This window comes from Amblyraja radiata, chromosome 18 (genome assembly GCF_010909765.2).
Source record: "Amblyraja radiata isolate CabotCenter1 chromosome 18, sAmbRad1.1.pri, whole genome shotgun sequence".
Classification (NCBI taxonomy): domain Eukaryota; kingdom Metazoa; phylum Chordata; class Chondrichthyes; order Rajiformes; family Rajidae; genus Amblyraja; species Amblyraja radiata.
In genome coordinates, this window is record NC_045973.1 from 3598440 (window position 1) to 3611010 (window position 12571).

At 45.9% G+C, this 12571-nt stretch overlaps 1 protein-coding gene across 2 annotated transcripts in view; it reads right to left on the reverse strand.

The window, feature by feature from the left end:
• Positions 1–3313: 3313 nt before the first annotated feature.
• Positions 3314–12571, reverse strand: part of fam3d (FAM3 metabolism regulating signaling molecule D) — a 31342-nt gene continuing 22084 nt past the window's right edge. For both annotated transcript variants that reach the window (XM_033036629.1, XM_033036628.1), the window contains 5 exons: positions 11365–11423; positions 11217–11267; positions 10434–10518; positions 8502–8628; positions 3314–3687 (listed from right to left, as the gene is read on the reverse strand). In XM_033036629.1, coding sequence (XP_032892520.1) covers positions 3598–3687; positions 8502–8628; positions 10434–10518; positions 11217–11267; positions 11365–11423 — 412 coding nt within the window. In that variant the 3' untranslated portion in view covers positions 3314–3597. The remainder of the gene's footprint in view (positions 3688–8501; positions 8629–10433; positions 10519–11216; positions 11268–11364; positions 11424–12571) is intronic.

The following is a 12571-nucleotide window of genomic DNA, read 5'->3' on the forward strand; positions in this document are numbered from 1 at the left end:
TCTGGGCTCCAGGGGTAGGTCTGTAGTTTTAGTTTGGAGATGCAGCGTGGACACATGCCCTTCGACCCACTGAGTCCGCGCCGACCTGCGACCCCCGCACACTAACACAATCCTGCACACATACTAGGGACAATTTACCGAAGCCAATTGACCTACAAACCTGGAGTGTGGGAGGAAACCGGATCACCCGGAGAAAACCCACAAAGAACGTGCAGACTCCATCCAACAGCACCCGCAGTCAGGATCGAACCTGGGTCGCTGTAAGGCAGCAACTCTACCATGATGCCCCTGTAGGATTGGGATAATTGGTCCAATGGCCCTTAATTGGACTTGGCTGTGGCTCGATAGCCTGTGGCCAGCAGAAGAGTCGCCCTTAAAGGTGTCACGATATACAAACACTCACACAGATGATCCATAGGAAGCATATTGTCGGCTTGCATCACGGCTTGGTTTGGGAACAGCTCTGCCCAAGACAGCAAGAAGTTGCAGATGTAGCCAAGTCCATCACACAGACCAGACTCTCCATCTACACTTCACGCTGCCTCAAATAAGCAGACAATGTAATCAAAGACTTGTCCCACCCTGGTCATTCCCTCTTCTCCCCGCTCCCGTCCGGCAGAAGGTAGAGAAGTTTGAAAGCTGTTCCAGCACCAGACTCAGGAACAGCTTCTTCCCCTCGGCTATCAGGCTTCTGAACGGTCCTTCCATAAGCTAGGGTACTGTCCGACTCACCTCTACCCCATTGCGGACATTGGACTTTGTCTCTGGAACTGATGCGCTACAATGCTGAGAACTATATCCTGCACTCTGTATCTTCCCCTGTTGGACATGAATTTGAACTGATTCTATTTATGTCTGTGGGAAGGAACGTCACCTATCCACGCTCTCCAGTAATGCTGACTGACCCGCTGAGTTACTCCAGCACTCTGTATTTCTCCTTGGTAAACCAGCATAGAAACATAGAAAATAGGTGCAGGAGTAGGCCATTTGGCCCTTCGAGCCTGCACCGCCATTCAATATGATCATGGCTGATCATCCAACTCCGTATCCTGTACCTGCCTTCTCTCCATATCCCCTGATCCCTTTAGCCACAAGGGCCACATCGAACTCCCTCTTAAATATAGCCAATGAACTGGCCTCAACTACTTCTGTGGCAGAGAATCTGCAGTTCCTACTAAATCTATGTTTGGTAAAGAGCTTTCCGCTGCCCCTCAGTACAGATGACAACAATAGACCAAAAACTATATATATATATATATATATATATATATATATATATATATATATATATATATATTAATAATATCCATAGTTATATTTTGAAATATTTTCTTAATTTCATAGATATATTTTTACACATTTTTTTCAAAAAGCCATCTGAGGTGATGGATCAGTTTGGAGAAACTGTTGCTGATCAGATGAGGGATGTGGGGATTGAATACGTTTATTTTTTGAGTTCTCTTATCAATATCTAACATTCCCGGTTGTCTGGGAAGCTGCAGTGAGGATGGTTTGGTGTCGGTATCAGAGGGTCTGCTTCAGACTCAATGTGGCTCCAAGATGGTGCCCGACCCTGGCGACTATTTGCGCGCTGGCCACAGCAGCAGATTTACAAAGTCATATTACAATCGGCACGGTGGCGCACCGGTAGATTTGCAGCCTTCCATCAGCGGAGACCCGGGTTCGATCCCGACTACCGATCAAGAGTCAAGAGAGTTTTATTGTCATGTGTCCCAGATAGGACAATTATATTCTTACTTGTGTGCGGAGTTTGTACGTTCTCCCCGTGACCTGCGTGGGTTTTCTACAGGTGCTCCGGTTTCCTCCCACACTCCAAAGACGTACAGGTTCGTTCGGTTTCGGTAACAAAATGTAAATTGTCCCCCAGTGGGTGTAGGAAAATGTTGGTGGTCGGCGCGGACTTGGTGGCCTGTTTCCGTGCTGTATCTCTAAAACTAAAATTAAAACCACTCTTAAATCTCTACTCCAACGGCACCATTACGTACTTTAACTGTGACACCCTTGGACTATCCTTGTTTGGACCCCGCCGGCTATGGGAGTCAAGATCATCCCCGGGAGAGCTAAGGGAAGAGATTGAACTTTTTTTTCACCTTCCATCACAGTGAGGAATGTGGAGGAGTCACTGAGGTGGATGTTCATGTTAAAATGTGTTTTGTGTGTAGATATATTTTTACACATTTTTTTCAAAGATCCATCTGAGGTGACCTTGGTCTGCTTCAGCCCCAATGTGGCTCCATGATGGTGCCCGACCCTGCCGACTATTTGTATTAAATATAAGCATAAGTAATATTGATTGTAAACTGAATTTCTACTACATAAAATATATATTTATACACACTTACAGAAATCGGACTTGCTCACAAAACTGGCCCCCAATATTGGTTTTAGTTTTCAGATACAGTGTGGAAACAGGCCCTTTGGCCCATCGGGCCCTCGCCGACCCTCGATCACCAGTTCACACTGGTTCTATGTCATCCCATTTAGTCCTCCACTCCCTACACACTAGGGGCAATTTGCAGAGGACCAGTTACCCACACGTCTTTGGGATGTGGGATGGGTTTGCTGGAGGAGGCAGGTGAGGCAGACACCATCACAACATTTGGACAGGTACATGGATAGGACAGGTTTGGAGGGATGGGTCAGGCAGATGGCAGCACCCGTTGGAGGAAACCCACGCCGTCACAGGAGGAACGTGCAAACTCTGTGCAGAAAGCACCCGAGGTCAGGATTGAACTTGGGTCTCTGGCGCTGTGAAGCAGCAACTCCACTGTGTGTCATCCAAATTGAAATACTGACTTGAATCCATTGATTAAGTTTCTAACACCTTACAACAGCTAAAAATTCTGTCATTCAGCCTGTAAAATCACCTCTTAAATCATAAGATTTAGGAGCAGAATTAGGCCATTCAGCCCATCGAGTCTGCTCCACCATTGAATCATGGCTGATCTATCTCTCCCTCCTAACCCCATTCTCCTGCCTTCTCCCCACAGCCCCTGACACCCGTAATAATCAAGATCCTATCAAGAACCACCCTGTCTGAAGTCATTTGTGGCTGGCCCTGATTGTTCCTAGTCTTTTCTCAGCTCCAGCTCTTCACCCCCCCCCCACCCCCATCCGAACACTCACCCCATCCCCCACCCCATCCCCCCCATTCCCAACCCCCCACCCCCCCATTCCCAACCCCCCACCCCCTACTTTCAATCTGAAGAAGGGTCCCGACCCGAAATGTCACCCATCCTTTTCCTCCAGAGATGCTGCCTGAGCCGCTGAGTTACTCCAGCAATTTTGTGTCCATCTTTGGTAAGAACCTACCAATCTCCGCTTTAAAAATACCCAATGACTTGGCCTGCACTTGCGTCGGTGGCAATGAATCCCACAGAGTCACCACCCTCTGGCTAGAGAAATTCCTCCTCTTCTAAAGAAAATACCACTAAATTGACACTTGGCGAGTGAAGAGCTGAGAGGGGGGGAAGAATAATGTTTGTGAAGACGGTGAAAAAAGTGTCAAGAGTATTGTTGTGTGAATGATACATTGTTGTTGCGTTTCTCCAAACAGATAGCGGACGGATAAAGTCACTAGTCGTTCTTCCTGGGAACACAACCCTCCATCTCAATCGCTTCAGGCCAGTTATCATACTTGTTCTTTGCCTTATCATTCTTCAGGATCTGTAACAAAAGCAGAGCCTTAATGCCAGCAATGCACTCATACCATCAACATGTTTTTATTCTAGTTAGAACAGCAAGACTCTTCATGCATGCCAACGCAGGCGACTATTTGCACGCTACCCCAGGAAGCAGATCTACAAACCCGTATTACAATGGCCCCACACTCTTAAATCTCTACACCGACACTGCGAATGGCTCGACTGTAATCGTGTGTTGTCTTTCCACTGACTGGTTAGCACGCAACAAAAAAGCTTTCACTGTACCTCGGTACACGTGACAATAAACTAAACTGCAAACTGACTCTTGCTATAAGATAACAAAATAATATAAAATAACGTCAGCGGGGGACGGCAGCGCAGCGGTAGAGTTGCTGCCTCACAGCGCCAGGGACCCGGGTTCGATCCTGACTACGGGTGCTGTCTGCGCGGAGTTTGTACGTTCTCCCCGTGACCTGTGTGGGTTTTCTCCGGGATCTCTGGTATCCTCCCACGCTCCAAGTTTGTAGGTTAATCTGCTTGGTATAAATGTAAATTGTTCCTGGTGTGTGTAGGACGGTGTTAATGTGCGGGGATCGCTGGTCGGTGCGGACTCGGTTGGCCGAAGGGCCTGTTTCTGCACTATATCTCTAAACTAAACTAAACTCTGGCTGATAAATAGAATAAAGTTCTCTGTAACTTTCATGACATAATTATCTTTGCCTTGACTTGAACAATCTGCAGGCAATGTTCTAAAATGTGCGGGCCATTGTCAAGACGTGTATCTGCAACTTAAAAATGGAAACTACTGAAAACATTCAGAAGGACAACAACCGCAGAGAAACAAAGTTGACATTTTAGATTCAGGGCCCTCTGTCTAAACTGGAAGTGATCCAAGTTTGTCCAATCTCTGCTCATAGTTCCCACCTTCTAATCCGGGCAGCCTCCTCTGCACCCTATCCAAAGCCTCCACATCATTCCTGTAATGGAGGCGACCAGAACAGAACCCAATACTCTAAGAGCGGCCTAACCAACGTTCTCTAAAGCTGCAACATTACTTCCTGACTCTTGTACTACTTGCCCTGACCGATGAAGGCAAGTATCTCACATGCCTTCTTTATCAACCCATCTACTTGAATGAATTCATAAGTTTTTTGTTTTTAAATTGATATTATTAGAAGCAATTGTACAAGAATACGTTTGTTGGCCAAGTATTCACATACAAGGAATTTGCCTTGGTGCTCCGCCCGCAAGTGACCACATGACATACAGCCACTTTCAGCGTGCAATGAACTTGGACCACAAGATCCCTCTGTGCAGCAATATGGTCAAGAGTCCTGCCATTAATTGGATTCTTTCGCCCCTGGCATTTGACCTCTGCAAGTACAACTTTTGGAACTAGCTTGGATTAAACTCCATCTGCCAATTCTCCGCACATTTCTGCGGTCGATCCATATCCCACTGTATACTTTGACAGCCTTCCTCAACTCTCCGCAACTCAACCAATTGTGGTGTGGTCTGCAAAGATACTAAACAAGCAAAAATACTAAATAAACAAGATCTGAAGGAGGGTCTCGACCCAAGACGTCACCTAATCCTGTTCTTTGGAGATGCTGTCTGTCCCGCTGGGTTTAGTGTAGTTTAGTTCAGAGATACAATGCGGGAACAGGCCCTTCGTCCACCGGGTCTGCGCCGACCAGCGATCCCCGCATATTAACACTATCCCACACACACTATGGACAACTTTTACATTGACCAAGCCAAACCTGTCCGTCTTTGGACTTTGGAGTGTGGGAGGAAATCGAAGATCTCGGAGAAAACCCACGCGGTCACGGGGAGAACGTGCAAACTCCGTACAGACAGCACCCGTAGTCGGGATCGAACCCGGGTCTCCGGCGCTCCAAGCGCCGTAAGGCGGCAACTCTACCGCTGCGCCACCGTGCTGCCCTTTTTCTCTAAGAGTCACTCCAGATTTTTGTGTCTGTCTTCGGTTTAAACCAGCACCTGTAGTTCCATCCTACACAAGCAATCTCCACGTATGTCCGAGTTGTTTACTTTGTTTCTATTGATTATAAATTTAATGTAAAATTGTTCGGTAAAAAAAATTGTTTGAAGCAAATATGCGTTTCTAAGCATTTTACATGTTGCTAAACTTTTTTTTTTAAATTTTAATTTAAAATTTTGACATTTTTAATTTTTTCATTTAAAATTTTTAGATTTAAAATTTTTTTTTAATTTTTCACTTAAAATGTTTCCAGAATATTTCTGAATGTTTAACCCTGTCCAATTTCCCTTACTGTGTGGTTTCACCAGCTGATACCTGGTGACGTAGAGAGTACGTCAAAGCCCTGGTTCTCTGACACCAATATTTACACTACTGGAAGCATTGCAGCAAGTTCCGATGTTAAGTTACTTAACATGAACCAGTTGCTCCCCAGACTTGACTACAATCCATGACACTCCCGAACGACACAATAGGCTGGGCCAACGCAAAGGTAGGTGAAGCTGCTGAATTAAAGAGGAGGAATGTGGTTAGAACAGCCCTCTATAGGAATGCAAAGCATTCAGTGTACAATTCTCCCACAAAGAGCAGAGAGATAGCTTTTGCAACACCCTCTGGAGAAAAAGAATAGGTGACATTTCGGGTCGGAACCCTTCTTCAGACTGCTAGTAGAGGTGGGGAGGGGGGGATGGGGGTGAGAAAGGACCAGAACAAATCAGGGCTGTCAACAGGTGGCCTCAGGAAGGGTGGAGCCCACAATGGTCCGTTGTTGGCTGACGAGAGGGATACAGGGAGAACTGGTAGGACGACTAGGGTGGGGAAGGGAGGAGAGAAGGGAGGGGAGGGAATGCAGGGAATGCAGGAGTTACTTGAATTTAGAGAAATCAATGTTCATGCTGCTGGGTTGTAAATAAATATTCGCCCGGGCAACTTACAACGCAGAGGTATCAACGTCGATTTCATATTTTGGTTTCATTTTCTCCCTGTGACAGCGTGGGTTTCCTCCGGGTGCTCCGGTTTCCTCCCACATCCCAAAGATGTCCAAGTTTGTCGGTTAATTGGCCTCGGTAAATTGCCCCTAGTGTGTAGGGAGTGGATGTGAAAGTGGGATAATGTATAACCACCAGGGGGCACCGGGGAGCTGGCAGCCCTGCCGGCAGTCTGTTCGTTTTTTCTTTCTTTTTATTATTTTTTAGTGCGTTAAAAGTTTGTTTTAATGTTCTTCGGTTTGTTTTATGTGGGGGAGGGGGAGGGGATCGGGGGAAACTTTTTTTCAAGTTCTTACCTTCCCGGAGATGTGATCAATTTTTGGATCGCATTCTCCGGGCTCTGCGGCCTACCATCGCTGTAGCTGGGAGCCGTCTCGGACTGTCGTGAGCCCCACCGCGGGGCGCGGACTTAACATCGGAGCGGATCCCTTGCCAAGGATCGCTCCCACCGCGGCCTGTGGACTTACCATCAAGGGCTCGCAGTCTCGGGAGAAGCTGTCAAAGCCGCCACAGCCAGACATAAAAACAGCTTTTTTTCCACGAGTAGTAGCTCTACTCAATAACCAAGAATCTGTAGCCTCCTTTTGCTTTGTATTTAATTTAATTCACATGTTTAATTGATAACGTTTTATTATTAATGTTTAATATTTTATGTGTCATTCCTAACTGTCACTGTGTGTCATGTTGTCACTTGAGGGCGGAGCACCAAGGCAAATTCCTTGTATGTGAATATACTTGGCCAATAAACTTAAACTTATTATTCAACGAGAGCAGTGCTGAACTGCTATCTACCTTACTGGAGACCTTCAAACAATCTTTGATTGAACTTTACTGGACTTTATCTTGCACTAAACGTTATTCCCTTATCATGTATCTGTACACTGTAAATAGCTCGATTGTAATCATGTATTGTCTTTCCGCTGACTGGATAGCACGCAACAAACGCTTTTCACTGTACCTCAGTACACGTGACAATAAACTAAACTCAACTCAGATGCTGCCTGACCTGCAGGGTATTTCCAGCATTTTCTCTTTTCATTTCAGATTTCCATCATCTGCTTTTGGTTTTTCATTAGATATTAAGTGATAGAAGCAGAATTAGGCCATTCAGCCCATCGTCTACTCCACCATACAATCATGGCTGATCTATCTCTCCCTCCTAACCCCTTTCTCCTGCCTTCTCCACATAAACACACTGACACCCGCACTAATCAAGAATCTATCTATCTCTGCCTTAAAAATATCCGCTGACTTGGCCTCCACAGCCTTCTGTAGCAAAGAATTCCACAGATTCACCACCCTCTGACTAAAGAAATTCCACCTCATCTCAATAGACAATAGGCAATAGGTGCAGGAGTAGGCCATTTGGCCCTTCGAGCCAGCACCGCCATTCAATGTGATCATGGCTGATCATCCCCAATCAGTACCTCGTTCCTGCCTTCTCCCCATATCCCCTGACTCCGCTATTTTTAAGAGCCCTGTCCAGCTCTCTCATGAAAGAACCTGCCTCCACCGCCCTCTGAGGCAGAGAATTCCACTGACTCACCACTCTCTGTGAGAAAAAGTGTTTCCTCATCTCCGTTCTAAATGGCTTACCCCTTATTCACCTTCCAAAAAGAACATCCATTGGTTCTGAGGCTGTGCCCTCTGGTCCTAGACTCTCCCACTAGTGGAAACATCCTCTCCACATCCACTCTATCCAGGCCTTTCGCTATTCTGTAAGTTTCAATGTCAATGAGGTCCTCCCTTCATTCTTCTAAACTCCAGCGAGTACAGGCCCAGTGCCGTCAAATGCTAATCATATGTTATTATTATTTATTGTTTGTTATTCCCATTCTTTATCCATACCTGTTCAAATGGACTTTTCCCCTTAATCGGTTTCGCTCCCAGAAAGACCCAGTTGTCTCGAAAGCCCAGGGAAAAAATTAGAGAACTTCCCAGTTCAGTAAATAATTTTTTTGTGTCATCATTCATCCTGTAAATGAAATTGAAACTGCTTTAAGAAATTTTTAAAAGTAGATTTAACTGTGAAAGAGCCAGGTAAAACCACAACGGAACCGCAGCGTAGGCAAGTTGGGCCAAAGGGCCTGTTTCTTCTGCAGTTGTATAGGGCTCTGGTGAGACCACATCTGGCGTATTGTGTCCAGTTTTGGTCTCCTAATCTGAGGAAGGACATCCTTGTGGTTGAAGCAGTGCAGCGTAGGTTCACGAGATTGATCCCTGGGATGGCGGGACTGTCATATGAGGAAAGATTGAAAAGACTAGGCTTGTATTCACTGGAGTTTAGAAGGATGAGGGGGATCTTATAGAAACATATAAAATTATAAAAGGACTGGACAAGCTAGATGCAGGTAAAATGCTCCCAATGTTGGGCGAGTCCAGAACCAGGGGCCACAGTCTTAGAATAAAGGGGAAGCCTTTTAAAACTGAGGTGAGAAAAAAACGTTTTCACCCAGAGAGTTGTGAATTTGTGGAATTCCCTGCCACAGAGGCCAGTGGAGGCCAAGTCACTGGATGATTTAAGAGAGAGTTTGATAGAGCTCTAGGGGCTAGTGGAGTCAAGGGATATGGGGAGAAGGCAGGCACGGGTTATTGATTTGGGACAATCAGCCATGATCACAAAGAATGGCGGTGCTGGCTCGAACGGCCGAATGGCCTCCTCCTGCACCTATTTTCTATGTTTCTATAACACTCAATGTGGAATGGGAGAAATGTTTATGTGTTGGGTTGACGGGGGTGTGCAAGAAAGAGAGAGACAAAGGGGAGTGCTACTTAACATTGGTGAATTCAATGTTCATACCAAAGATAGACACTAAGTGCTGGAGTAACTCAGCGGGTCAGGCAGCAACGCTGGACAAGAAGGATGCATAGCGTTTTGGGTCCTAACCCTTTGTCAGAGGAAGGGTCCTGATCCGTAACATCACCCATCCCTTTTCTCAAGAGATGCTGCCTGACCTTCTAGGCTTAGTTTAGAGATATAGCGCGGAAACAGGACCTTTGACCCACCGAGTCCGCGCCGACCAGCACGCTAACACTATCTTACACACATGATGGACAATTTACAATTTTACCCAAGCCAATTAACCTACAAACCTGTACGTCTTTGGAGTGTGGGAGGTAACTGAAGCACCCGGAGAAAACCCACGCGGGTCACGGGGAGGACGTACAAACTCCACACAGACTACACCCGTAGTCAGGATCGAACCCGGGTCTCGGGCGCTTTAAGGCAGCAACTCTACCGCTGCACCATCACCACACCAGTTCTTTGTGTCTATCTTTGGTAAAAACCTACTGTTGGGTTGTAAGTTGCCCAAGGGAAACATGAGGTGCTGTTCCTCAAGTTTGCATGTGGCTTCACTCTGGCAACGGAGGAGGCGCAGTCTGGGTGGAGGCGATGAGGAGATGTTATGGAGTCGGGGAAAAGTGAGGCTTTGAACTAAGGTGGGAGGGGCAAAGTCTAAAGGGATAGCGGGACAATTTATTTTTTACACAGAGGGTGGTGGGTGGGTGCCTGGAACGTGCTGCCAGGGGTGGTGGTGGAGGCAGATATGACAGGGGCTTTTAGATAGGCGCATGGATATGCAGGGAGAGGAGGGATACGGATCACGTGCGGCCAGAGGAAGTTAGTTCACCTGGGATCATGTTCGGCATTGGCATCGTGGGAAGAAGGGCCTGTTACTGTGTTGTACTGTTCTATGTTCTACATTGGCTTTCCATTGCATTACATTTCCACATCACCAACCCGCCATTTTAACGAGCAAAGGAATGTTAAAAACTCACTTTGTTGACGGGTCATCAAACGAAGCAAGTAGCATAATAGTGGGAGGCTTTATAGCTTTTAAGAAATCCGCAAGCAGTTCAATTTCTGAAGAAGAAAAAGGAGCATAGTTTGATTTTCAAGTCGTAAAATTTGATTCACAATCTATTATTTGAACCCGTGTGTCTCTGGCGCTGTCAGGCAGCAACTCTACCGCTGCACCACCGTGCCGCCCTTTTGAATGAATGAATGAATGAATGGATATTTCATTGTGCCAAGCCACAGTGGCATTTTTTTGTTTTGCTTACCAAGGTATGCAAATAGTGGCCACTTAAAGGGCGACGACAAAGTTACAAAATACCCCACGCAGATATTCCTTTCTTCTACCCCCTTCCCTCCACCCTCCCTCATTGCAGACCCCCCCCCCCCACACCGGGTCCTCCTTTACTTCCCCCCTTTTCTTTTCATTTGATTTTTTTAAATAAAATATATTGATTGAATTATCTAGCGTGCAAATGCCAGTCCAGACAATTTTTAAACTCTTCTGCAAAAATAAAATTGCAAATGACTAAATAATACAATCTGAAATCCAAGATAATCTTTAATCAGTATTCAACTGTAGCGGTACAGCAGGATGTTAGTTGTTAGAACATCATGACGGCTTCCAAAACTGACCAGGTCAGGAAGTAGGTGTTAGTATAAATCATACAGAATTGTGGGGTGAGTGATGCTATTCTACTATGATTGGTTCTCATGCATAAACCAATCTACAAAAACAAACTGTATTTCATGAAAAAATGCCTTACTTCCACTCCACATATTGAAGAAGTTGGTGGTTATTAGTTGACCATTGCTTGCTGGGGAATAAAGGCAGTCATGTTACCCATCATAATATGTGACTTGGCAACATCAAGCTATTGAAACAGTTCTCATGTTCTTGGGTTGTTCACTCACCATTCACTAGAGCAATGTTTATCCCTTTCCCGATATTATTTTTTACCGTACTCATCAGCCTGTTTGCGGGAGAAAGAAAAAGATATCTCAAACAATAGCAATACGGAAAAGTGCGGGAGGAACTCAGCGGGTCAGGCAGCTTCTGTGGAGGGAATGGACAGGCGATGTTTCGGGTCCTTGAGTCTGAAGAAGGGTCCCGCCCCATAACCTCATCAGTCCATTCCCTCCGCAGATGCTGCCTGACCCGCTGAAATAATCGTGCCACACTGGCCTGCACACCAAGCAAGAATGATATTTGAACTTAGAGTAGACTAAAATGCTGGAGAAACTCAGCGGGTGAGGCAGCATCTATGGAGCGAAGGAATAGGTGACGTTTCGGGTCGAGACCCTTCTTGAGTCTGAAGAAGGGTCTCGACCAGAAACGTCACATATTCCTTCGCTCCATAGATGCTGCCTCACCCGCTGAGTTTCTCCAGCATTTTTGACTACCTTCGATTTTTCCAGCATCTGCAGTTCCTTCTTAAGCATTTGAACGTAGAGTACGGGGTTGAGTTCAAACACGGATCTGTTAATGTGCCGTTAACCTAATCTGTACGTGATCCATATCCCCCCCATTCTCTGCATATCCATGTGCCTATCGAAAAGCCTCTTAAACACCACTTTAGAATCTGCCTCCGCCACCTCTCCTGGCTGTGCGTTCCAGACACCCACCACCCTCTGTGTAAAAAAACCTGCCCCTCACATCTCCTTTAAACGCTGCCCCTCTCACCTTAAACCCATGCCCTATTGTCCTTGACATTTTCACCATGGGAATTGTCAAGGACTGGAAAATGGTTTGTGAATTGATCAGCCATGATCATATTGTATTGTGGTGCTGGCTCAAAGCACCGACTTTCTATGAATTGTGAATGTATGGAATTCAATGCCACAGAAGGCTGCGTCAATGGATATTTTTTTTAAGCTGAAGCTTGACAGATTCCTGATTAGTACGGGTGTCAGAGGTTACGGGAAGAAGATGAGATGGAATTTCTTTAGTCAGAGGGTGGTGAATCTGTAGAATTCTTCGCCACAGAAGGCTGTCGAGGCCAAGACAGTAGATATTTTTAAGGCAGAGATAGATAGATTCTTGATTAGTGCGGGTGTCAGTGTTGATGTGGAGAAGGCAGGAGAGAGGGGTTAGGAAGGAGAGATAGATCAGCTATGATTG